The sequence below is a fragment of the Pygocentrus nattereri genome, chromosome 8, assembly GCF_015220715.1.
Source record: "Pygocentrus nattereri isolate fPygNat1 chromosome 8, fPygNat1.pri, whole genome shotgun sequence".
Taxonomy (NCBI): domain Eukaryota; kingdom Metazoa; phylum Chordata; class Actinopteri; order Characiformes; family Serrasalmidae; genus Pygocentrus; species Pygocentrus nattereri.
In genome coordinates, this window is record NC_051218.1 from 18,828,851 (window position 1) to 18,855,824 (window position 26,974).

At 37.1% G+C, this 26,974-nt stretch overlaps 1 protein-coding gene and 1 long non-coding RNA gene across 4 annotated transcripts; one reads left to right on the forward strand and one right to left on the reverse strand.

Annotated features, from left to right (window-relative positions):
* The first annotated feature begins 15 nt into the window (after nucleotides 1-15).
* LOC108432904 lies at nucleotides 16-24,891 on the forward strand. The gene is made up of 4 exons (XR_001858256.2): nucleotides 16-115; nucleotides 1,160-1,230; nucleotides 16,692-16,810; nucleotides 24,165-24,891. It is a non-coding gene; the product is annotated as an uncharacterized LOC108432904 (long non-coding RNA).
* Nucleotides 1,235-26,974, reverse strand: micu3b (mitochondrial calcium uptake family, member 3b). 3 transcript variants are annotated; one of them, XM_017707033.2, is made up of 14 exons: nucleotides 26,715-26,974; nucleotides 23,176-23,320; nucleotides 21,075-21,106; nucleotides 20,887-20,965; nucleotides 16,291-16,338; nucleotides 16,058-16,140; nucleotides 15,568-15,639; nucleotides 15,210-15,251; nucleotides 10,207-10,302; nucleotides 8,262-8,353; nucleotides 7,513-7,684; nucleotides 5,180-5,288; nucleotides 4,880-5,037; nucleotides 1,235-4,216 (listed from the first exon to the last, which is right to left on the reverse strand). In XM_017707033.2, exons 1-14 carry the CDS (start codon nucleotides 26,955-26,957, stop codon nucleotides 4,148-4,150), a joined length of 1,440 nt encoding a protein of 479 aa, XP_017562522.1. In that variant the 5' UTR covers nucleotides 26,958-26,974; the 3' UTR covers nucleotides 1,235-4,147. The 3 variants fall into 3 exon arrangements, with proteins under 3 accessions (XP_017562522.1, XP_017562523.1, XP_017562525.1); XM_017707034.2 differs by lacking the exon at nucleotides 10,207-10,302; XM_017707036.2 differs by lacking the exons at nucleotides 10,207-10,302; nucleotides 15,210-15,251.

Consider the following 26,974-nt stretch of genomic DNA (forward strand, 5'->3'; position numbering starts at 1 on the left):
CAGCGTGGTAGCCCCGCCCCTTCTCACCAGGTTGCCATGACGCTCATTAAGTCTGGCGTACGCACTCCAACCCACAGCCGCGGCCACTGCACAGCAGCCGAGAGCGCGTACCGGTGTAAGTGTTCTTCTTTCAGTGAAATAACGCCTCAGACAGAGGGAAAGTCTAATTTCCATGACATAATGCCTCGTGCCGAAGTAAAAGTTGGCACCAAAAGCGAAAAGGAGTGAAAAACTCGACAAATATGCTCTCTAACCGCAGTAAATCTACAGTAACTTAACTAGCTATCTATTAGCGCCAGTTTGCTAAGATAGCTAACCTAGCTTGATATTCTCCTGTTTTGGATTCTCTTGGCCTTAAACAACGCGCTAAAGCTCAAAACTGAGAGCCCAGGTACTGTCACTAACACTGGAATTCAGTTAAACACAGCAAAAACGAATTATGAAATGAAGTGAAGGACTGCAGCTGTGGAAAAATTAATTTCCTCACAAATACTTGAATAAGTAACTTACGAGTACTACGCATGTGTGAAAATACAAATCAAAACGCATGGAAGTAAATAAAAGGATAAGCTATTCATCACTTTCCTACAAACAAACTAAACTTCAGTCACCCTGGAACGTTTAAGAAAGTTTAGAAAAGTAGAATTTTGATAGGATTATATATTTCTGCCCCTTTTTTCTTGCATTTTATTCTTTTGCCTTGAGGTCCACTTATCACGTGTTTGGCTTAATGTGCCAAAATCATCCATAATACATTTTTACATTACCATTTTCCAGCTTTTCTTTATCCCTTCAGTGAATTTAAAACAGCTTGTTTTTGCAGCCTAGTTAAAGGGCTGAGGAGTGAATGCTAGGTTTTAAAAGAGTGTTTACATATTACACCAAACTCTTATTTCACAAAACATTTTACTTATACTTAACTATTGCTTTGAGGAAAGAAAACAGCTTTTATCCCTGACATTCGGAAACCAATGAGTTGACCACACCCAATTTCACTTCATTTCAGTGGTCGATACATATTTCATAGCTTAAAATGCTGCAATCCAAATGAAAGTAACTAATACGCGAATGAGTTGACACCTTTACAATGATTCTTATTAATAGCTTTAATAGTAAAATATAGTATAGTTTTACTTTTACTGTACCCACCTCTGCACAGGGCCTTACTGAAAACGATGAATGACCATCATCATCATACAGTTGGAGGCTACAATCCAGGAAAAAGACACAGTGAGTTGGTTCTCTAATACTTTATTATAAATACAACCTGAAGCAGTTCATCAGCACACCTAAGACTGAATTAGCTGGAAATACTGTAATGCAATATAACTTCATTTTTACAATGATCATCCTAAATAATACACGCAGTAGTGTTACCAAAATACTACCTAAAACGTTTAAAAGAAAAAAAGTGGCCTTTAATGAGGATACCCTTTATCATGGACAACAGTCTGTAGGCATGTAATACCTTGCACCAATGGTTCAATATTATGTACATAGACTTAATCAAATCTGTCTATTAATGCCTTCCTTTTGCCTTTTACACATTAATTATATATTATGCAACTCCATTTTTCATTTCTGAAGACAAATCTTAGTAGAGTTGTATAAGCTTTAGAATTTTGTCTTTTTAAAATAAGATTCAAAATAAGTATCTGTGGATTTAACATTTGAGAGGAACAGCAAGAAAACATGTAGAGCACACTGAAAGCTATCTGACAGTTCATTATTGGGCTCTATGTTTTTAGGCCTTCTGTAAGCCGATCTGGGCAATGGAGAGGCTCAGAGAAAGTATGTTAGCAATGTGCTCGCTGTATGTAGAGAAGATTATACGACTTAGATCTTGTAGGGAAGCAAATAGAGCAGCATAGTACAACCAAAGTGGCAGCAAGGAAGACACAAAAGCAAGCCTTGTCATATTTTCAATTATCAAGATAATTATGAGTACTACAAACTATTATACAAGCTAAATACAACCAGGCATAGGCATGAATATGTCATTGGAAATCAATAAATCATTTTTTGCAAACTGTCTAACTTTAGTGCAGACCACTGTTAGATATACTAGTAGATCAGTACGTCTACTGCAGCACGGCAACTCAACAAAACAGTTTAGAATGATTGTTTAAGTATCAGTAGGTCCTGGCACAACGTAATAAGACTAGATAGAAAAATAGTGTAAGACTTCTATGAATGTATAGTTGTGTGCTAAAGATTTGGCATCCCTGGTTGTTGTGTTGTGTTAAATTTTTTTTTAGTTAAAATAAGTTAACACATCCTCTATGGAGAACACTCGTCTGCATGCTTTAATGCAAGATTACTCTCTATTTTCTGAGTTTTACATATTTAAAAAAATCATAAAATATGGCATGTGAAAACCTGTGGCATATTTTCTATTGTATGTTTTATTTTTTTCCCCAATATGTTAAACTCAGCAAATAAACGAATTGTGCACTGAAATTAGCAGAAAAACGCCATATTTATTTGTTCCCTTTAGTCAACTGGTCAACTTGTTTTCCCTTCAAAAACCAACAGAGCGTGTGATTTGACCAGGGGTTTTCAAATTTTCCTACACAATCATCCCTTTAATTAAGGAGTACAGTGTTTGCACTAGTGCAGAATCCTGAATAATACTGAAAATGCTAACATTTATAAATCATTTGCATTTACAAAATATTTTAAAATGTATCTGATTATTAAATCACTTGCTACTGTTTTTTCCCCAGTGTTTTATCTTTGCATTTAATGGTTTTTAAAGGGCTGTGTGCACTGAAAATGTCACACTAAAAAGGTATTAGGCATAAGTCCAGGAGGTAGTAGGTTAATCTCATTCAATGGCTTACAGATTTTGACACATACATCAGTAACTTCGTCTCATGGGGTGCTCTGAAAATTCATTTCAGTCCAGTGCAGTATTCAGCGTTATGGCTATGGTTCTTAGTTAATAAAAAGATATAAGAAAGAGTAACATATTGTAGTAAATTGTACAAAGAAGAGGAAAAATTACATTTAAATCTAGAAATATCACTATAAATATTATATAAATCTTAGAAATCAGTAACTAATGCTAATTGCAAAGAGCAGAATGACACCATGCTACTAAATACTACAGATCCCACATATGGGTCTTTCTACGGTTGTGATGATAAATGGTGTCCCAACATGAAAATGAAGATGGCTGCATGATCTTTGTTCTATTCTTAAATTAACCAATAAAACAAAACCAACAAAACTGTGATAATTCTATCTATGATCATTTTTAAGTGAATTTTACTTATGTTGGGCCTGAAAAACAGCACATCGTCACAGCACTGATTTCCCAGATGTTGAAGTATTATTTTTATGCGCATTAGCAGTTTAAAATAGCAAAAAAGCACAAAATTATTTTCTACATAAATATCTAACTATAAGTTTGTTTTGATAATAAATCTAAAGATTTCTTTATGAAAACATTAATTGTAACCTTAAAGAACAGGAAATTCTTTTAAATTACTTCTTGTATGAATATCTCAAAGGAAAAAAGACTAACTCAGAGAAGTCTACTGTTAGTAAAATCTTTGATAAATTTGACTTAAATCCTGACAGCTTCATGTCAGTGGTGTTACTCCTTAAATATTAAATTCTTTTAAAATTAAAATAACATTAATGTATTATTTGTAATTTTCTACATGTAGTGTGAACAAGAAACAAGTAGAAGTGTATTTAGAAAAGCTCAGATTTTAGTAATAATGTCAGAAGTGTACTCAATGTAACAGACTACGTTTTAAACTTGATATGTTCAGTATTCTTAATTCATTTGCTGCCGCAATTGCAGAATGGCCCATATAAGTGAAGTTAGATTATGTTAGGGTAGTAACTAGTTCCTTCCTTGAAGCTTAACAGTCCATGACATGGAATTAGTATCTGTTGATCATTCAGTGCATTAATTATTACACAGCAGTATGATACTGAGCCTTTAGTTAAATCGTATTGTATCAGAGTTGCACTATGTGGTTAACAATCCTTCGATTAAAAAATTCCCAAGAGCAAGTCATACTACCACACCTTGTGATTTTATAAAGAAGTGAAAACAATAGTAAGTAGGATAGTAACAGTTTTAGTAGAGAGCTAAGCTTTACGAAGTCCTACGAAGTCCCAGAGTATTGATCTATTTTCCAGACAGCTCTTTCTTCATACAGGCCTTAAAGGAGGTGAACCTCTCTTCACCTCGATAGCCCTAGGTTTTGGGAGGAAACAGTACACAGAAAAAGAGAAAGTCAGTCACTTTATGTGTAAAGGAATGCTATAATAATCTAAAATAGAATGCTGCAATTAAATGTTCCTTTGTTGGCAGGGAGAACACTACAAGTACAATGTAGTATAACAAAAATATCCAAAATATTTCAGTCCTGTCCACTAGATGGCAGAAAATCCTCAGGCAAATGTTTTCCAGCACCACAGGAAACTGTCTATGTACACATGTACAAAAACAAGTTACTGAAGGCCAAGGCAGTGCCTTACTATACTGAACATTGATCTAAATACTGATTTAATGTACAGTATAACAGCAAAATCCATGTTCTGATAGAGAAAGCAAGTAACTTCTAAACAGACTGGCTCTTTGGACTCTTAAGAATGAACTAAATAAACTTATAAATAAATAATGATTAATGTGACTAAATGTGATTAATGTATGACACTTTACCCTCTCAGTCTACATCACATCATGCTACTGTTCAAAGCCTTGAACTAGAATTTCAGGTTGTTTGTTTTTCTCGAGCTAAATCCCAGCAGTCCCCAGACTGATTGGGGGTTCATAACCCTGCTGTCACCTGTGGTGCTGTAAAAGGAAGATAAACGGCGTTTACACAACCCCAGCGGACCCTCCGGTCTCATTTACCCAGGAGCCACGATGCAGGCGGTCCTTCATGATGCCAATGAATTCCTTGTAGCTAAGCTGGTCATCATGGTCCACATCAAAGATCTTAAAGACGATGTTAACAAGGTGTCGAGAGAGTTTTAGGCCCGTGGCCACGTAAACAGCACGAGCAAACTCATCTGCAAGTCAAATAAGATTGATAGTGAATACGTTTGTGAAGCGTGGCAGCAAATCATCTTCTCCAATGCTGGGGATTAGTGGGACAGGAAACGTATACACAGAATTAGTACTGTTGGATTTTTATGTTGTAATAGGTTTTACCTTGTCCAATTGATCGACTTGCGAAATTGTACATTTGCATGGCAATGGCAAAATCCTCCAAGTTGTTGAGGAACTGAAAGAAGGACCTGAATTCCTCAAAAGTGATTCCCTATACAACACAAACAACAGCAAAAAACATCAGAACCTCTTTATGGCATTTTTAAAAATTGATTATACATCAATAAGGACATGCCCTTTTAATGCAAAGTTATGAAGGCCTTTTTAGAAAAACATTAGGATAAAATGGTCTGTGTCCCCCAGAGACTGTGTAATATAAAACCTGCCATCATGGGAGAAAACGCATAAAAATAATGGCTTTCCAAAAGATGTCCCAACACTGAGAATAAATGCCAAGCTCTGAACAACATATTATCTAAACCAGACTTAACTCTCTCAATTAGAGGAAAGCTTAAGTGTCTAAGAGACCTTGAAGTCATCAGACAGATAACAGATCTAAAGGCAGAAAATAACTTAGTCAAACAGTCAAAGTGTACCCTCCCAAGTCCTGATACAGGCCTGTGACTTCAAGCTGTCAGCACCATGGGATTGGAGGCTTTAAGAAAGGGTCAAGCTGTTTGCAGATTTTCTCTAAAGAAGATCAACCTGATTCTCACATAAACAAAAACAAAAGGAATCTGTCCAAAACATCTCAAGGCTAGCAGATTACCAGCCCAGAAGTCTTTTGAATCCCACTCATCCATTTCCAGGCACTAGAGCCTTTTCTTTCTATGAGGCCCTTCTTGTGTCTCTTTTACAAATGAACTAATGAGTAACATGTGACGCTTTGCTGTTGTTACAAGGTGAACTGCATAAAAAAATCTCTTAACTGAATGATTAGGCACACTTCATCATCAATGGCCATCTACCAACAGCCACCTCAGAAGGTGAAAAAACTCATAACCTTTTAATGCATGGGTCAGTTTGCATAGAGATTTATAACCTAAAGATTCTCTTTTGTAGACTCTTTGCATCATGTTAAGATTCCGTTGTTTTTGCAATGATTTTCGCTGCACAGTTTGAGTACACATTAGCAGTAATGAGAAAATGAAAAATGCCAGACTAAGACCTCTGTAGGGGGCACTGTTATGTAATATAGTCGGATCTTGGGCAACATTTATTACTTCCTAAAACAAGAATATGTAAAATCAATATTGCTTGTCATGTCATAACAGATACAAACACTGATCCTAGATCAGCTCTCTTACGCTGACACATTTGATTAACCTTGGCAGTTTCATTCATGTCATTATACATTCAAATTTCCATGTGGTCGTTAATCATTATTTATATTATTTATTTGTGTTCATACATATTTAAACATACATTAAATGGCTTATTAAGTGGTTTGTAACAACAGCTGAACTTTCTTGGTGCTATATAGAACATTTTTATACAACATTCTTTAAAGCAGTGGTTCTCACACTGGGGGCTAGGAGGAGGGTACTAAGGGGTAGTACTTACTATCCCCTAAAAAACTTTGAAAACTGCTCTTTAAAGAACCATATATAACAGGTTTTCTGTCATAGAGAAGAACCATTTAACCTTGTAAATAACCCAACACTGCCATTCAAGAGTTTACTTTAAAACTCCTTGAAGAACCTCTTTTTTTTAAGGATGCTTTTAAAAAAAGTGGTTCTTCAAGGGTTCTTTAGTAAATACAGTGGTTATATACATAACCGTGAATATTCAAAGAACTATCTGAAATCTTAATTTGAACCGTTCAAATATCTGTTGCCTGGTTAAATGGTTCTTTTTATAATGTAATCATATATTGTTCTTCAAAGAACCATTTTAAAAATGGTTCTGTATAGCACTGAAAAGGTTTCACTGATGTCATGAGTCAAAGAATAAACCCATTTTTTAATACAATGGTAGAACCCTTTTTTGTTAACTCTTCTGCATGTAAATTGCTGTCTTGCATCTTTGATATAGATTATGTTTGCTAGATTGTTAGACTGTATGGCCATTTATCCACTTCTAGCACTGGCACATTTACCATTTAATTGATTAATGTGCATATGAATAAAAAGGAATTAAATTAAGAAACAAACAAAACAAATTTAATTTATTTGTATTGCTGGTTTATAAAGAGAGCCAAATACAAAAAAGAGACAAAGACAAAAAAGAAGAAATATACTATAGGCACACTAGAATATGGTTGTAAAGTAATCCAACACCAGGTATGGCAACTCTGACAATGCTTTTTAAAAAAAAGCTCTGTGCTGCAGTAGGGGCATGCTCACACATACGGGCCTGTCAAAGATCAGTGAGCTATGGCGAGCAGAGTCACGTCAGTAGATAGGAAGAGAAGAGCAGAAGAGCAAAAGCTTTACCTTCTCATCTGGTATGCTCTGACGCACATTCTCCAAGTAGCTGCTGATGTTGTCTACAGTTGTATAGCGCAGTAGGATGCGAGCAAAGTCCTCCTCGCTGATAGTGGTCATGCCCTTAGAATAGGCCAGGAACTCAATCTCCAGCAGTTCTGTCTGCAGGTTGTCCATGAATCTGTCAGCAGAGCAAGACACAGATGCGGTGCTGAGAGGACATGGTACCATGAACTGAGTAAAGGACTAGACGGGCTCCAAAATGTTATTAAATCTATCCCATAGTTCTTAATGAAATTGACAGAATAATAAATATCACCACAGCCCCACATGCAAAAGACTGTAGGTTGAATTTACAGTTCAGAAAGAAATGCCAATTCTACTATCATTGTATGATCCTCTTGTCTATCTACTAGGTACCGTAGCTAACCTACTAAGTACATAAATGTTTACAGTAACTGTCATGTCTAGTTGTATAGCTATGTATAATAAATCCATGATCCATCTTTAGAGGTATAATGCATCCTTATTTAATAGTTTTCACAGAATAATTTATTGTAGTTGCTAAATAATAACTATTAAGATTATTAACAGAATAATCAGCCTAGGGTTCAAAGGGATAAATCAGTGAGTGTGTAAAAGTGGGGAAAACACAATGACACTGCGTTTATAGGACCAGGCTTGTGAAGCACTGGGGTAAACCCCTACGGTTTCATCTTTATTAATATATTTGAAAATTGGTCTAATTGTCCTTTTACCTGTAAAAGTCCTCAAAATTGAGCTCAGTTTTTCCTTTCTTTCCAAAGAAGTGCAGCAACAGAGTTGTGTCTGTGATATTCTCTTGTACTTGCTGTGAAGGCAAAAGCAGATGGTAAAAAACATACACATTACTCAGTATCGACAACAGACTGAGAGCAAAATCTGCCACAGAATAAACCATCACACATTTTCCAAAATGGCTTATCCACAGGATGAGTACACGGACACAGAAACAAGGCAAAATTGTTTAGCACAGACAAATGTTTTGTGATGAAGGCATATTGATTCTGTTTTGTGGTATTTTATGAGATGAAAATCAGTGTCTCACGTCCTTAAACAGAAGCCTTGCTTTGGACTTTCAGATTGTTTCAGATTGTCTTGTTGCGTGTTGAGAGCTAGTCATTTGAGTAGGTTAAATCAAACATTTGAACGTTATTTGAGTAGTCTGTTGTGTAACAGCAAGGACAGAATAAGGAGCATACACCCATGCCAGACAGCAAACAGGTTACTCATGCAAAAAATCTGCATAGTCATGTCAGTATTCTTTCCTTTCAGGCTGGATCTGTTGCTGATGATGATGAGGCTTTTTCCTTTGGGAACAGGCTCTTACAGTACCTTATCTAGTCCCATTACTGCAAAATATGCCAAAAACAAAACAGATATACTGTGGCTGCATAATAGCTGTATGCACACTGACGTTTTTAGCCTCTAGATTGCTTAGGATTGACCTATCAGTGTTCCTCCCACAAGCATGTTCTCTTTTACTGTTGCCAAAAATCCCATTTCAACTATCGTCAGTCAGAGATCAAATAACATTTAATTTACAGTTAAAGTTACTGAGCTGGATGATGATGTAGCTAACTGAAATCATGCAAATTGGAAATAATGAATTTGCCACTATGCTTTGACAAAATCTTAGCTTCTCAGTGGGTTGAATGGAATTTTGGCCACAATCTGTGAGGCTAGCTTTACACAGTTAACTTTTTCCTACATGAAAATGAATTTCACTTAAACTGCATTATTTAAAGCATCCTGCAACTCATTTGAAAGTCAGCCACAAGAGTTGCAACTGTCTCAAGCTTATGGAACAGATTTCATGAAACAGCTACTCAAAATGCTACAAGTTCATCAATGTGATCAAATAACATACTTTGAAACCACTGATTTCACCAGATGAATCTACAATGATATAAAAAAATAATGAAAATATGAAATAAAAGAGAAGATGACCTATTGGTCGGCTGAAAAAGAGACCCCCACTGATGCGGTCAAAGTGAACTAGCAGTGAATCTAATAAAGAATGACCAAAACATTAAGTAGAAAATAATGTTACTGGCTACTTAAACATTAATTTTTAAAATATAACTTACACACAACAGATGGAAAAAAGTTATGTATAGTACAGAACCATAGATAGACATGTAGTGAGAAAGATACAGTGTATTATAACATGCAAATAATGATCTGTACATTCGGCTAACTAGTGGAATAATGGAAAGTGTTGCAAGCAACTTTGTTTTTGAACTGTTTTGAGCAACTGCCAAGTTGCATGGAAATTATGTTGCATGATTGTTGCTTGACTCACAGTATGCAACTAGTTGCATAAAAGTTTCACTGTGTAAAGCCAGCATGAAGCTTGTCTACCCTCGTAACAGTAGCCACAAAAGAGCACATTCGTGACTTAAGCATGCATATGTCGATTAGTTGGGGAGCAAATTCTTTCTGAAGTACCATTACATTATTTCTTTGCTGCATACTGAAACTGAGATTCTTTGTTCTATCCAGATAGTGACAAAGTTCAACAAATTACTTATAGGCTAAACTGGCATCTATAAATGACATATATGGGGAAAGACATACAACAACTTCACAATAGACAGAAGGGAGCTATTCACAAATGGCATACTGAAATCATAAGACTGATGAGACAGAGCATATTTGTACCTCCACCAGATCTGAAAAGAGAACTATTCTCGCACCCTGCTTCAGCACATCCCAGAAGCTTCTGGGTTCAAACTGAGGCTGTTCTTTTTTAAGGACCTGCATATCAGAAGTATAGCTGTTATAGGCTTCAAAACAGGCATTAAAAATACAGGAAAATGCACACAGACATGCACACTACAACACAAATCTCACAATATCAAAACATATTAGAGTTACAAAGAGAGCAGTGTTGCAAACTTCTTAAAGGAATACTGAAGTACTTGCCCATTGGCTTCTATTATATGTGAATTTTGAGACAACAGGTTCTTTATTCTTTTATAAATACAAGAACTTTATTGTCCCTGCTAATCAATGTGTTGCAGACAGGTTAAAAGATGCTGAAGTATTCCTTTAATATTGATTGTTTTCCTCAGGTGGAGATTATAATAGGCCATAATAGGACAATCATCATGCAAAACATGCAGGTTACTCTGAACAAATGCTAAATGAGATGATTACTGAGCCAGCCATTGAATTTATGGGAAATGAAACATCTGTTGAGAGATCATAAACATTTGTAAGGAGACCATAAACTTGGATTCATTAGTTATTAAAAGAGCTGTTGCAGATGTTTCAGGTGATCTTGAATGCTCTCTACACTATACAGCTCAACTCACTGCTATCTCCAGTTATGTATTCCACAATACTTTGAAAAATATAGTGATGGCTGAATACTGAATATACTGTGCTAAATGTATTCAGTAACATATTCCATTACAATACAAAGTACTCTATTCAGGATACATTTTCTATAAATGTAGCATACATAGCAACAGATTTTTACAATTTTTAACTCACAATGTTCCTTGCTGTTTGGCCATTTTCTTCATTTAATTATTGTGTTAATATTAGTTTAATAAAAAATCACGTTAAAAAGGCAATTTACTAGAATTTGCAAATTTTTCAGCATTATTTTGGCTTTCATCGCCTGCTTCAGTCCACTGTTGCTCCCTTAATCCCACTACTATCTCCTGAACTGAGCAAACCATTGACTGTATTCCAATAACAAATTTAGCAAATTTGACGTACAACCCCATTTCCAAAAAAGTTGGAACGCTGTGCAAAATGTAAATAAAAACAAATTGCAATGATGTGCAAATCATTTAAACGCTGTATTTAATTGAAAACAGTACAAAGGCAACACATCAGATGTTGAAACTGAGAAACTGTATTCTTTTTTGAAAAATATTTGCACATTTTGAATTTGATGCCAACAACACGTTCCAAAAAAGTTGGGACAGGGGCAACAAAAGGCTGGTAATTTTGTGTAATGCTAAAAAAACACCTGGCGGTTGATTGGCAACAGGTCAGTAACATGATTGGGTGTAAAAGCATGTCAGAGAGGCGGCGTCTTTCAGAAGTAAAGATGAGGAGGGGTGCATCACTCTGTGAAAGACTGCATGATCAAATAGTGCAACAATTCAATTTAAGATTACCAACTGATCAGCACACTGATTTATTCGTCCACTCAGGCTTTAGCAGAGCTCCGTAACACTGAAATTACTAACTGATCAGCACATAGGTTATCAGTCTACTCAGGCTTTAGCAGAGCTCAGTAACACTGAGATTACTAACTGATCACCACATTGATTTATTAGTCTACTCAGGCTTTAGCAGAACTCAGTAACACTGAGATTACTAACTGATCAGCACATTGATTTATTAGTCTACCCAGGCTTTAGCAGAGCTCAGTAACACTGAGATTACTAACTGATCAGCACATTGATTTATTAGTCTACTCAGGCTTTAGCAGAGCTCTGTAACACTGAGATTACTAACTGATCAGCACATTGATTTATTAGTCTACTCAGTCTTTAGCAGAGCTCAGTAACACTGAGATTACTAACTGATCAGCACATTGATTTATTAGTCTACTCTGTCTTTAGCAGAGCTCAGTAACACTGAGATTACTAACTGATCAGCACATTGATTTATTAGTCTACTCAGGCTTTAGCAGAGCTCAGTAACACTGAGATTACTAACTGATCAGCACATTGATTTATTAGTCTACCCAGGCTTTAGCAGAGCTCAGTAACACTGAGATTACTAACTGATCAGCACATTGATTTATTAGTCTACTCAGGCTTTAGCAGAGCTCTGTAACACTGAGATTACTAACTGATCAGCACATTGATTTATTAGTCTACCCAGGCTTTAGCAGAGCTCAGTAACACTGAGATTACTAACTGATCAGCACATTGATTTATTAGTCTACTCAGGCTTTAGCAGAGCTCTGTAACACTGAGATTACTAACTGATCAGCACATTGATTTATTAGTCTACTCAGGCTTTAGCAGAGCTCTGTAACACTGAGATTACTAACTGATCAGCACATTGATTTATTAGTCTACTCAGGCTTTAGCAGAACTCAGTAACACTGAGATTACTAACTGATCAGCACATTGATTTATTAGTCTACTCAGTCTTTAGCAGAGCTCAGTAACACTGAGATTACTAACTGATCAGCACATTGATTTATTAGTCTACCCAGGCTTTAGCAGAGCTCAGTAACACTGAGATTACTAACTGATCAGCACATTGATTTATTAGTCTACTCTGTCTTTAGCAGAGCTCAGTAACACTGAGATTACTAACTGATCAGAACATTGATTTATTAGTCTACTCAGGCTTTAGCAGAACTCAGTAATGCTGAAATTAATAAATGATTATCACATTGATTTAACACCTTTAGCTGTAACCTTAACTTTTTTTTTTAGATCTTCTTTAGCGTACATCTTTACATACCCACATACACAGATTTTAAAATAGTTACAAACATATGGCTTTTTAACTGTCAACTAATAAAGAACAATTTATCCGAAATGATCTAAAGAAAGCAAAAAGCAGCAAGAGCCTTTTATCAACTTTCAGTCAAAATGGCTATTAAGCAGAAGTTATTCATTTTTCAATGTCAGAAAAAAGCAGCAAGCACAATTAACATAAAATTAACGCAGTGGGTATCACAGGGCCTGGGTTTAATTCCCTGACAGTGGTCCTCCCTGTGTGGTATGTGAAAAGGAAAGAAGAAAATTTGCACTAGAACATGGACATCAGAGATGTGGAGCAAGGTGTTATGGAATGTTAAATTTATATCAGAATTACTTGGATTATGAGAAGCAGAAAATATAACCAACTTCTAAGACTAAATTTAGGAGGTGTGGAAAAACATCCCTGCAGATTTCTTTGAAAAACTGAAAGTCTCCCAAAAAAGGATAGAAGCTGAGGACAAAAAAGATTATATTTAGTTGTTGGGAAATGTATGCTCTTCAAAAATACTTAAATGAACTTAATGGATGTTTTGACCGGAAAGTAAATCAATTAAAGGGTGGTCTCTGACTTTTCCACAGTACTTTGTACATCATTGTATTTCTTGATGAATACACCAATATAAATGCTATGGAATAAAATTTCTTTAACTTACATTATAAGTTAAGAATGATTTTGTCTTTAGCTTTAAGGTTTGTTTTATTACTTTTATATGTTTTGTCTTATGTGTTTTATACCTTTTTGTTACATAATGTTTTTTTCCAACCTTCTGTGCCCTGCAGGTATTCGGAAAGGTAACGCACCTGATAAAACAATGTTCTTCCGTAGTGCTTTATAAGTCACCAAACAAAATGTAAGATTTATGACTAGGTGCACAGGTTCAGTCGGTGAGGCAACATACTTCCAAGGATCACTACAATGATTCTTTGAAACGCTGCAAAAACCAGTGCCAAATGTCTATACTGTGCAAATACAGTCTCCTATACTTGCACTGTAATCTATCGTAGGGCTCACAGATTGCAATTAAGACCATGGTGGGTGGGGTTGCAAAAGACAAGAAAACAGCACCCCTGAACAAAACCTAAGCAAGTTTTAAAAATAGAAAAATCCCCAGCTTTGCTGTTCTCTGCTGGGACTGGCTCATTCAAGTGTTAGCTGTGACTAGCACGCCACTCTTCATGGTCAGGCCATCACAAAAAAGGTAATCTGAGCCCAAATACCACTTTTCAAGTAACTGTAAAAATAAAACATGGGGGTCCTGGAGGAATTGTCTGTCTTCAGGTGAAGGCCTTTTAAGTGAAATCTTTGAGACCATGCCTCAGCGATCGCCACCTGACAGTAGACAAGTAACATAAATCATCTGTTCTCTTCTCCATGCAATTCGGCTGCACTGCCAAACAATGGAGACATGTTTCGCTTTGCGTTCGGCCGGGATCCATTAGGGCTGCATTGTCCTGCCTTTCTGAGGCTGAGCCACGCATGAGGGTCACTTCTTGTGACTTTATCCAAACATTACACACTAGATGGCAAAAGGACATTGCTCTGTGCCTGTCAGAGAAGCTCCATAATGTAGCTACAGAACCAGGGAGGTAGAATGCCTTTCAGCCAGAGAAAAGAAGCCAAACTGGGGTAAGGTATCCAGCTTACTAGCAGTTATGATAGCTTTCTACCTTTAGCATTTACCAGCTAAGAAAAAAAATTAAAATATAAAATTAAACGTTTTAAAACTGGCCACCCACAAAAAATCTAAGCAGCTGCTATTTTTCAGGGGCTCATCCTACCTTCATGATACATCAGAAGGGAATTTCTCTAGTCTTGAAACTGGAAAATCTCACTTTAGAGACTACAGCTGTACTGCTGTATGCAAGTAAGCATGTGTACAACAGATGTAGTGATAGTTACATATTTCATTTTGGCGTGAGTGTCCCTTTAAATATTCCTTTTAGGGAACTAAAAGTGTGGGCTTTTTTTTTTTTTTTACATTGCCCCAAAGAACCTTTTTTTGGCACCTTTATTTTTAAGAGTATAGTTACTTTAAAAGCCGGCCTCTACCACTGTTTCCAGTACAAACATCATAACATGGACATGCATTACTATTACAGACTGTCACGATATACATCACATACACTGACAGGCAGGCTAAGAATGCTAGTCAAAAACATGCTGTTAATGATTCTTAACCATATTAAAATACATACAGCATTGCTGACAGAACCTTGACATCCATATAGTTCCACACTCTTGAAGATGACATATGGCAGTAGCATGCACAGTACAGGAAAGAAAATGGTCACACATTTCAGACACACATTTCTTGTGGTCAAGCCAGTTATTCCTATCATTATTAAGCTTTCATAAGTAGATGCAGTTATTCCCATTCATCCTGTTCAAATTCTACATGTCTGATTTTACATTTCTGATTTTACATTTCTGCTAACTGAACGCTTATTATTCTAGACGAGACAGGTATTTATCTCAGTGAGGACTGTAAAGTGAATGTCAAGTGAATAGGAATGAATTAGATAGCTGATAGACACACTTAAATGCCTCTCTTACCAGTTGAGATGAGCTGTCAGAATCTCCTCCCCTTTCTTTTTTGTCATTTTTCTTACGAAATATTTCCTCCAGCTAAATGAGAAAAGTCATAATTTTGACCTTGTATATACATGTACTAGTATAGTTATAGACATTCGTTCGCAAAACTTTGTGCACCTCTGGAAATGTTTTGTTGATTTTCTAAATGAAAACAAAAGTACATATCCTCCACAGAGAACACATTTCTGCACATTCTAATGCACAATTATTGTTTATTATTTAATATATTGGGAAAAAGTTGTGGCACATTTTATATTTTATGTCTTATTTTTTTCCAATATGTTAAACTCAGAAAATAACTACCACATGGACAATAACATTTACAGACAATTCCCATATAAATGTACATTCCCTGCAGATATTATGTTAGCTTCTCAACAAAAGGTAATTTTACCAGGGGCGTTGGAACATTTGGACACAACTGTGTTAAACAAACGGGAAAAAAGCATACCACCATGAACTCCCTTTTATCCACCATTTCATTGCCATCTGCATCAAACATGTTGAAAGCTATTCTGAAGCCTGCATGAGGCTCTAGAAAATGATGAACAACAAAAGCTGAGATTCAGTAGGTAAAAAAGGAACACAGACATCTGAAAATCTATGCTGTTTATATAGAGTATATATACAGAATTTTAACCCTATTGCACAAGCACAAAACATACAACCTGAGCATATACTCACTTGTCAAAATGCAAAGAAGAAAGAGATACTCTGTGTATGAGATGATGCCTGAAAAACAGCACAGAATGCACAGTTCTTGACAGTTGAAACAACCTTTGATCCTAAAACCTCCCCTTAAAAATCAAACAAACTATCATATGTCATTTAAAACTCGACATCTCTCCTTTTCCAATTGATAACATCTAAGGGGATTCCCTTCTTAACTCCTATTTAGTGTTCTTTCCACACAAACAGAGACGCTAAAAGTCGGGTAATCAGGCCGGACACAAACCCAAACAAAAGCAGCCCAAAGCGGCTGGCTCCTGGGCCAACTTCTGTTTGTTTTCCTAGGTGTAAAACATTCTCAAGTGAGCTGTCACTGATTGTGGATGCCTGATGTGGGGTTTGTGTTCTTCTTTCAGGCCTGCGAGTCCTTTTGTTGTGCGAAAAGCGAGAAAAAGGAAGAGCAACTGTCATGACAGGGGAGACTTAAGGAGAAATGTTGCAGCCACTGAAAGCATTCCCAGGCTTTTGTTTGCAGGTAAAGATAGCGACTCGAGCACAGATAGTTCAGGGTGACTGCTCTGAGTGTTGTGGGAAAAGGACATCTGTATGCTTAGCGGAGAGGATAAAAGAAAACGGTCTGTGTGAGCATGAGTGACTACATCTACCCCCAGTGCTCAAAGCAGATTTGGAAGAGTTTTACAGATGTATTTTGGATCATATCTCTTTATGGAGCCTCTTTGTAAGATGTATCTAGAGTCATATCCCTTTTATAGAAACTGTGGCCTTAAAAAAACAATGATTTGATTCCAGCCGATGAGCTAGATAAACAATACTTAAAATGAGTAAAGCAACATTTGTTTATGCCTAATCTGTTGGAGGCGGTAAATGGTTTTGCAGCCTTCCAGACAAGAAATCACACACCTTCAGTCTTGCAGAAAGAAACCGAGCCCATATACTCAAGAAGATCCTGTCAGGAATACAAAGATCCATAGACAATTCACATAGAGTGTCAGTGTGAGAGCTGTAATCCAACGCCATTCTTAGTATTCATACTGTCCTCAGTGATGGGGGGCTGTCACTGGGGCAAGTCTCAACACTGCAGAGTTCAAACAGCTTTCCTTGTCATCTGAAGCAAAGCTTTGTTCAGAGATCAATCTAGTCTTTTTTGAAAAACCTAAGTGCACCTTCAGAATTTAACGGGTAAATTAAAAAACCAAGGTTCCAGCACTGGCACTCAGGAGGGGCCATAGAAGGCACGGTATATAGACAACACACTGCTATGTGGCCTAAAATGCAAAAACGCACTCAAGACTTGATTCTTGCCACGGCGGTTGGAGCCATTCTTCCTAAAATTTTTCAGAAAGAGCAATTTATGTAAAGCTAATGCTTAAGGTCCTTTGCTACTGTTTATTTTGAACAGCAGTGATTAGGATGATAATATGCTAATAAACCTCCATAATGAAAAAATAATGGAATGTTTTCTGAGCTGCTATCATTTTATTTAGCATACTATAGCTCTTTTAACATTGCACTGAAAAAGGTGATGCATTGAATTTACCTAATATAATTTTCACTTGAATTAAACATATTACATAAATACTGTTAAACTAAATATTACTTGCCCTGACATATTGAATATCGCTGCTGTTGGAAATTGTATCTCCATTTTTGTTGTTTTTCAGTTTTTAACATAATTTGAAAATGGCTGTTGTCCTTTACATTGTATGTAAATTTCATGAAGAATGGACCAAAAGAAACTGCCCAAAATTTGGTTACATTGACTTACATTAAAAGCAAAGTATGTTTTTTCCTTCTCCTGTAAAGTTACAGTTTTGGAGGTTTTGTTACGACAGCAACAATATACTGAAAGTTCGCTGACAGACAAAATTGTGTTACTACAGTAACACAGTACTGAGCAAAAGTCAGAAAGCACCCATCATTTATTTCATTTCCAGTCAAAATGGCCATTAAGTACAACTTATTCATTTTTCACCATAAGAAAAAAGCTGAAAAATACACTTAGCAGAAAATATACAGAAACCTCAAAAAACAAATACAATATAAACTTCAGCATTTAGTGTGTCTACACTTTGCCTTTATTACAACTTCCATTCATTTTGGGAGACTTGCTTTCAGATTATTTCAGATAATTCTGGATGGACATTTTTTCCACACCTCCAAAGTTCAGTCTTAGAAGTTGTTTGCATTTTCTTTCTGTCACTATCCAAGTAATCCCAGGATAGTTTTGGGCTCTGTGACGTTCATTTCATTGTTCTTAGAGCACCAGAAGCTCAATTTTGGATTTGCAAATATTCCTTCTTTTTCCATTCTCAGTAAAGGCTTCTTGGCTATACATACTTCCAGACTCATAGCACTGGGTTGTCTTCTCACAGTGGAAGTGTGCACAAAAACACCTATGGATTTTTCAGATCTAAAACAAGAGCGGTGTTTGATTTTTCTCCTCTGTCTCAAAGACAAAAGCTTTACATGCTGTTATTCTGATGGTGACAGTTTTGGTGGTCTAGCAGGTCTTGTATGTTTGTTAGGAGTCCCATTATTTTATTTCAATTCCAGTTTTAAAAACTCCTTTTTTCACTTTTTTCATTTGACTTTAACCTTTCCTATGAAAGTGGATTATCTTTGATCTAATCTCATCAGAAACATCTCATGAAAAATGAATAGCTTGTACTTAATAGCCATATTAATGGAAAAGCCTCTGACTTTTACACTGCACGTATGTTGTTCACTGTATGTTGAACCAACTCAATTAACCCCAAATGTAAGTAAACTGAAAGAATGTGTTAATGTAAAACATTTTATTCATATGAAAATGAGTATGACTAACAGACCAATACTATGGCCATTAGAGGACTGAGTAATATGTGAACTAATGTCTGTCTGTGGAATGTGTTGTACTCCAGTTACCCCTCTGCTGAACACATCTTTTTTCTATTTAAGGTGCCACGTGGTATGTAAGGGATTTCTGTCACCTTCATATCTGAGCTTCCCCTGGAGCAAAGTCACAGTTCTGCTAGATTCCAAGATAAGATATAGATATAGAGCCAGCACACTACATTATGTTTGCTGTATTTGGAAGAGGTTCACTGTCCTAGTAGTGTGAAGAGGAAATCAGAATCGTATCTAAAATTATTCCATAGTCTGTTCTTTGTGGTCTGTGAATCTTGTAGCATTTCAATATTAAGAACTTCTTTGACACAACTTGTTTACTGAGATTTCTCCATTATCTCCCTGCTGCAACAAGGACCGAACTATCAACCAAACAAAACTCACTGTTATTGCTCTCCAAGTCTCAAAGGGCTCAGCTACTTTCAAAGCATGTTCAGAACTACACTACTACACAGTGCTCTAACTAAGATCCTTGACTTTCAGGGTGCCTGGCATGACCTTCCTTAAAGAAAAATTCCAACCATTTTTAAAAATCTGCATACTTAATCACAGTGGTGGTTATAGGAACCAGATATCTGAAGCATGTAATGCCTCTAAAAGCTCTGTCACAGGAAATGTTTAAATGTATTCATTTTTTCACATTGACCATGGTTTTAACATGATCGCTATTCCATTTAAAACTGAAGACACATGCAGAATCTGTGTTCATTACCTCTGGTTTCACTCACAACCACTGTCTGTTTCTCTACAATTTCACATCAAACCACACGTTGAGCAAAATTTTGCTCAAAATTTTGCATAAATTTTGAAAAATCCTCCTTTTAGGTGCAAACATGGTTGCAAGGTAAAACTGAGCTGCATTAGTGAATTTGCCCCTCAGTAGTATGAGAAGCTCCTTTTCAGGTCCAAATTGCTCCATCTGCAGGAGCCAGTGCCCATAAGTCTCTGACTGCAAGGTCCTGGGGGGATTTATGCCACAAGGCTGTAGGTGGCCTAAATACCTGGGAAAGTCCACTGCATGTGTAAACATTAGATTAATGAGTAGCCATTGAATATATTAAATTACTAAAAATATTGTTATTATTGGGATTTTGGGATGTTTTAGACAATGTGTGATAGTGGTTTTCTCTGTTTGGCTAAAAATCTTTAAATCATATGCAAACGTTACAGACAATAGGACACTGCTATTTAAAGAGGCTGTTCTTTGTTTCAAATGCACACAAAAATATGTTTAATTTCACTTTTCAAGACTTTTTTGGTTACATGTTACTGTAGCATGTGGGGGGCCTCCAAGGACTCTTGTGCCTAGGAATCCCAACACCCTGGCCCATCCCTGTCCATCTCCAGTGTTATTTCTGTTATGTTCTTAAGACTCATTCTTGGCCAACTCTGATCTATAAATCTTTCATATGACACTACAGAGTACTTGATCACATGCAGTTTTATCATATGTTCACTAGTTTGAAAACATAAGTGAGCCTAGGTTGCTTTTCAGATGTACTGCTGTACTTTGAAATGTTCCTTTGCTCAAAGATACACTTCAGCATGATCAAGCCAGGATAAGAATCTTCTATTTGAATTGTTTTTATGGATTTATAATCTGGACAAGAGGCCCTGCCTAACGACTCAGTCTAAATGTAAATGCATACCTATCCCTAACAGTACAAAACTATGGGATGACAGAAACCTGTCTTAAGGTCTCACCTTTCTCATGTAAGTTTCTGAAAAATCGAGATGATCCTTTCCAAACAGGAGGAGTGTCTGATAGGATCTTATCTAAATCCTTCAAAAAGAATGGATAATTTAAAAAACAGTTTACCCATATTTGTCAATGAAATACAGTCAAGAAGTAAACATAAGTGCGATAATAAGTAAGAACGTTTTTAACGTACCTTTTTTGTCAATGATCTCCAAAACTTCTTTTCTGAAACAGGAGACATTTGATTACATGAGGGAGTCAGATCTTGCATTTAGGTGTCAGCATAAACACAGGCATCGATGGACTGTATATTAACACAGTGTACTTATCAATATAATGCATTTCTGTCTGGATATGGGTCTTGGTAACAATCTCATCCAGTCACATCATAAATCCAGTCAAAAATGCAATTTTTGACAGCAATGCGGTGATCTTATTGTTTAATACTGTACCACACGTTCCAAAGGAATGGCAAGGCCATGCTATTGCGATAAGGCAGAGAGGTCATAAAATGCTCGACTGACTGAAAGCATTCCTCCTCTCTCAGCAGTCTGACTAGAACCACGAAGCTTTTCTCCATGAATTGCAAAATCAGCCATGAGTCTGCAAAAAGAGCTCCACAGCTCTGTTCCATCAAAATGCCGGTGCATCTAAAAATGCTCACTGCTTTTAACAGCAATCCAGACACGAAACCAGTTTAGAGCTTCGGCCATCTTATAATACATTGTTAAAAAACATAGGTTCATCAGCATGATGTAAACAAATCAGATGCAAAACATTGGTCATTTTAGCACAAACAAAACAATCACAAGTTAATATATGAGCCATATCTTATGTGCACAAGATGAAATTCAATTATGCGTAATGGCCCTCTGGTCAGACTTTCACAAACATGCACAGTGACAGCACACTCAAAACAGACTTTATAGCCAAGGCATAAAACCATAAATACCGTTATGCCTTTTAGCTGAGCATATGCCATTAAAAATAATGCGCTTGAAGCAGTGATGCAATGGGTGCCCTTCATATTAGAGTTCACATTTTATTCGTCTCTGAACATTCCAGGAAGTCCAACTCCCAGCTAGCAGGGTAGAACTGTGCTCCGAGTTTCAGGATGACAAAAGCTTTTTAAAGCTGCTGAAAAACCAGTGGTGCAGCTTGGATCTTATGAACCCTAGTGCTTCACTAGCTCACAACTCACCCTAAACATTTTTGATACCACACAACAAATCCATGATCCAAGGCCAAAAATGGAAATGTGGGCTTCTCTCAACCTCAGAATAATGCACAATTAAGGGCAGCCAGTTAGAACAGAGATCATTTACATATATCAGTCTTGAAAGCGCAATAACAAAGACAGTCTGTTTGATTCTGGAATAAAAAGAGTTTGTAAAATGTTCATGTAAAAATTAATTAGAACTATTTTACAATACAAATTTTTCAAATGCACCAGGAAAAAATGTCAAAACAAAATGTCAGAACAAAATCTTGTATCTCCAAATTGGTAACTTGACAGGAGGTTCTTAATTTGTACTATACTTTTTTCCCCGCAAGTCATTTAGACCATTTCTATTGGACTGTTCATTATGAAATTTTAACATAATGCAAAGGGTAGATTAAATGCTCAAATTATGTTAGTGTGATCTGTTTCTGAGGGTTAGCAAATCATGCTGCAATCATTAGCGTTGCTACAATAGTCTATGATATTGGATTTGCTGCCAGAACTAATAACACTGCTAGCCTAATTCATATTTAAAGTAATGACAGATGGGTGCAACATTATACTGGGTGAAAATGTCCTAGTTATAACCTCACTGTAACATAAAAATGGCACCGTATTAAAAAACCATAGCTGAATAATAAATTCAGTCTGTCTATGAAGCCTGTCCTAATGTTCCAACATGTAGAGTAGCAATCTCATTCATAGGTTAGGTCTTGTCAAGATCAAATACATGTTTGGGAATGGTTCTGCAGATTTTTGTAACAGAAATGGGCCTTAAGTGTTATGCTGGTAGAGATGGATATCTTTATGCAGGTGTTATGACTCCATTAGCAGTGACCAGTCATAGCTACCTTTAAAGATCTACTGGGTGGGATACTTGTATGAAAAAAAGGAATATAATCTCTCAGTTTTACAACTAAATCAGTGATTAAAACAGAATTCCGTGTTTATTGTTCTAAATTGTTAGGCAGCTTCAGGGAGCTTCATGTATTTGTTCTGTATGTGCAGTCTGAGAGATAAAGACTGTATAAACTGTATGTACAGTGTGAAAGAGTTTAAAAGTAGTGCTTACTCTTTGGTTCACTCATAGTGACTGACTCGATGAAGTCCAGCGGCGTCATGTAAAGCTGTCCTTCGTACTCCACTGAGCTGAACAGCCGGAATCTGTGCTCATGAGCTGACATTGCCATGTCCTCGTCATCAGCACGTATCTTGGTCTGTAACATTGAAATTTTTTTTAATTTTTGAAACTGAAGGTAAAACCCACCACCTTGATTATAACAGTGCCAAAAGGGGTTTTGGAGCTATACAAAAAAAGTTTCATTGGATTTCAATCGTAAATGAGATATTCAAGTATGAAAATGTTTTTGAATGCCAATTAAACATCTTTTCCTAGAACTGTATGTCCAAATTAAAAACCATTTAAAGGGCCCTTATTATGGAAATCTAACAAAAATAGCCTGTTTATTTGTAAGGTACAATAAAGGGTGGCCAATCAGAATAGAGGTCATTACCATACATTCAGTCACAGTCAACTGCTGGTCATCTACAGTGGGCAACAAGTGGTAGCTAAATGAAAACTGTGACCTTGTTAAATTAAAGTTTAATTAAATGTTTTATGCATTTATAAAGAAATAGACTCAAGCTTCTAGAAGGCTATCTAAAATATCACCATAAACAGTTCTGAAAACACCCATCAAATCCATTATGCATGGTCAACAAGGAACTCTGGGTTTCCACAACCTCACAATAAGACACAATAATGGGCAGCCAGTCAGAGCAGAGATCATTTACATATATCAGTCTTAAAAGCACAATAACAAAGGCAGCCTGTTTAATTCTAAGGGACAAAAAAAGATTGGAAAATGGTCATGTAAAAATAAATTCTGACTGCTTTTGGTAAGTGAAAAATGTGGAATATGGGCCATTTAAGAACCTTCATTTTTAAAAGTGTCAAGATCAGTTCTGCAAAATGTCCACAAGCAAAACTTCCCATACTGCATTACTGACATCCACACATGACTGAATACTGTTGTTTTTAATGCATGTCCTCTCATTTAGTTCCTCCACATGACTGGGGACTCAAATGTTCAGAAGCATTGATATGAAGAGTCTGAGCTCACGAGGACAGAGCTGATGTCTTTCCCAGGTGGCAGGCAGCCAGGCCCACTGGGCACCAAGCAAACACCCTGGGAATGTGTGCCCCTGCTACTTATTACCCACATCAAATGTCAGCCTTGCTGCCAAGCTGCCGTGTCCCGTTACCTCAGCCCTGGATTCCTGCGTCTCAATCCACAAGTCAAGGTTACGTCCAGTGCTCCCCCCACCCCTCGCCCCTGTTCCCGAGTTGATAAGGGAGCAAAGACAAAAAGGAACACAGTGTAAGGGAGGTTGCAACGCAGACTGAGTCAACCCTGCATGGTTTAATGATCCAACAAACCAATGAAGTCCACACAGATCACCGCTAGACAAACTTGCCAGAGAGACCGATGCCAAGAACATGAGTAGGGTACAGCCCTTGTCTCCTTGTGCTCTTTTTATGCGCAGAAAGGAGTGGATGGACTAAATCAGTGAACTGAACAAGTGCTCTCAGTAGTGCTTTCTGGAACCAAGATAATCTTACTTTGATCTCCACAGTTTATGAGAGCTATTGAACACTGCTGGGCATGTACAGTGCACAACATAAGTGGTGGCTGAATGGAAATTGTTATCTTGTTCAATGTTTTTATTCAGTGTTTGATGTTATTGTCTTCTTAATCCAACATTTTCTCACATATTTTTGAAGAAATAAACTCAAGCTTCTTCAAAACTGGAGGTAATTAGCTCACAACTCACCCTAAACAGTTTTGATACCACAAAACAAATCCACGATCCAAGGCCAAAAATGGAAATTTGGGCTTTTCTCAACCTCAGAATAACATACAATTAAGGGCAGCCAGTCAAAACAGAGATTATGTGCATATATCAGTCTTGAAAGCTCAATAACAAAGGGATAAAAAGAGTTTGTAAAATGTTCATGTAAAAATTAATTAGAACTGTTTTACAATACAAATTTTTCAAATGCACCAGGAATTGGGGGCAGTCATGGGCTGGAGGTTAGGGAACCAGCCTCGTGCCTGGAAGGTCTCCGGTTCAATCCCCAGAGTCGACAGCACATGACTGAGGTGTCCTTGAGCAAGACACCTAACCCCCAACTGCTCCCCAGGCACTGCATATTGGGCTGCCCACCGCTCTGGGCAAGCGTGCTCACTGCCCCCTAGTGTGTGTGTGCTCACTAGAGTGTGGTGTTTCACTTCACGGATGGGTTAAATGCGGAGGTGAAATTTCCCTGTTGTGGGACTAAAAGGGTCACTTAATCTTAATCTTAAGGAAAAATGTCAAAATGTCAGAACAAAATCTCATATCTCCAAATTGGTAACTTAACAGGAGGTTCTTCATTTGTACTATACTTTTTTTCCGCTATTGGACTGTTCATTATGAAATTTTAACATAATGCAAAGGGTAGATTAAATGCTCAAATTATGTTAGTGTGATCTGTTTCTGAGGGTTACCAAATCATGCTGCAATCATTAGCATTGCTACAATAGTCTATGATATTGGATTTGCTGCCAGAACTAATAACACTGCTAGCCTAATTCATATTTAAAGTAATGACAGATGTAGTACAAAGTGCTTAAAATGATGTGCTACATGACATGCTATTGAATGTACACTTTCAGACTGCCTATGCTTATGCTGGCTATGCTGTTATCCCATTTGTTCAGTTAATATCACTACTTTTGCAAAATAGCTTCCAGGTTTCTTAAATCCCGTCATTTTTTTGTCAGGGTCTCATGACACTTTAATATGCCATTTGTCGGGTAATGCAGTATTCTGCAGCCATGTTTTCATTTATCAGTTTTCTGACACTACAATACCCAGCATGCATTACACAAATACATCATACAACTAGTGGGAATCTCTGCAGTGCTCAACCCATGCTGGCTGGTAGAGATGGTCTAAAGTGATGCTTACTCTACCATTTAAGAATAAAAATAACAATAACATAATAATATATATTTTTTTTTATTTTAAAAGCCTGCCCAAAACTAAGCTCTAAGCAGATTATTCTGGTTATTCAGAAGTTCCTCTCAGCTTCAAGATACATCACTAGAAGAGGGGGTTTCCTCGTTTTTATTCCAGAAAATTATGCTTTAGACACTACTGTAGCATCGCTATGGGACGCAAGTGGGCATGTTTACAACACAGGTCGCCATGGTTACATTCGGTCGCACCTTTAAGTTTACCCCGTATGATTAATCTTAAGGAAATTCCATTGTATTTGTCAGTGCCGGTGACAAACTGCATTGTATTCCTTTTCAGACATGTTTGTTGTTATTACAGTGATATATGCTTGTCGTTACAGCCATATGTGGCAGCTCAATTGACATGCTATTTTCAGCACCCCTCCCCGGTGGAGAGCGCCTTTGATACCGAGCGTATGAAACTCTTTAAGAACCTCTTGTTTACCCTGATCATGCCTCGGTACTGAAGTGCGTATGAAACAGCAGTGAGGGCTAAAGGCAGCCTCTTGTTTACGCCCTGTGTAACCCTGTTTTTTCTCAGCCATACCTTCTCTTTCGCTGCCACACCTGGGAGTCTCACCAGTCCACAGTGTTGACTTATTCTGCAGCCCTGCTTCTCATCGTCCCGGGACAACCAGAGCTCATACACCGCTATTCCTCCGAGCCCGAGACCCAGTCCGGCTCCGGCTCGTCTCAGCGAGCGTGTGCTTTTCGGATGGAGTCCTGCTCCGCTCGTGTAAGCGATGCATTTGTGTCCCGCTGAGATGAGCCGACGCAGTGCCGCCATCATGGCAGTGACAGAGCGGC

Coding starts and splice junctions, on each gene's coding strand:
- micu3b (XM_017707033.2), bottom strand. CDS start 26,957: ATGATGGCGGCACTGCGTCGGCTCATCTCAGCGGGACACAAATGCATC. Junction 16,339..20,886: donor CAGAAACTTACATGAGAAAG/GTGAGACCTTAA, acceptor GCTGTTTTTCAG/GCATCATCTCATACACAGAG. Junction 5,289..7,512: donor AGAGCATACCAGATGAGAAG/GTAAAGCTTTTG, acceptor TGTGTTGTATAG/GGAATCACTTTTGAGGAATT.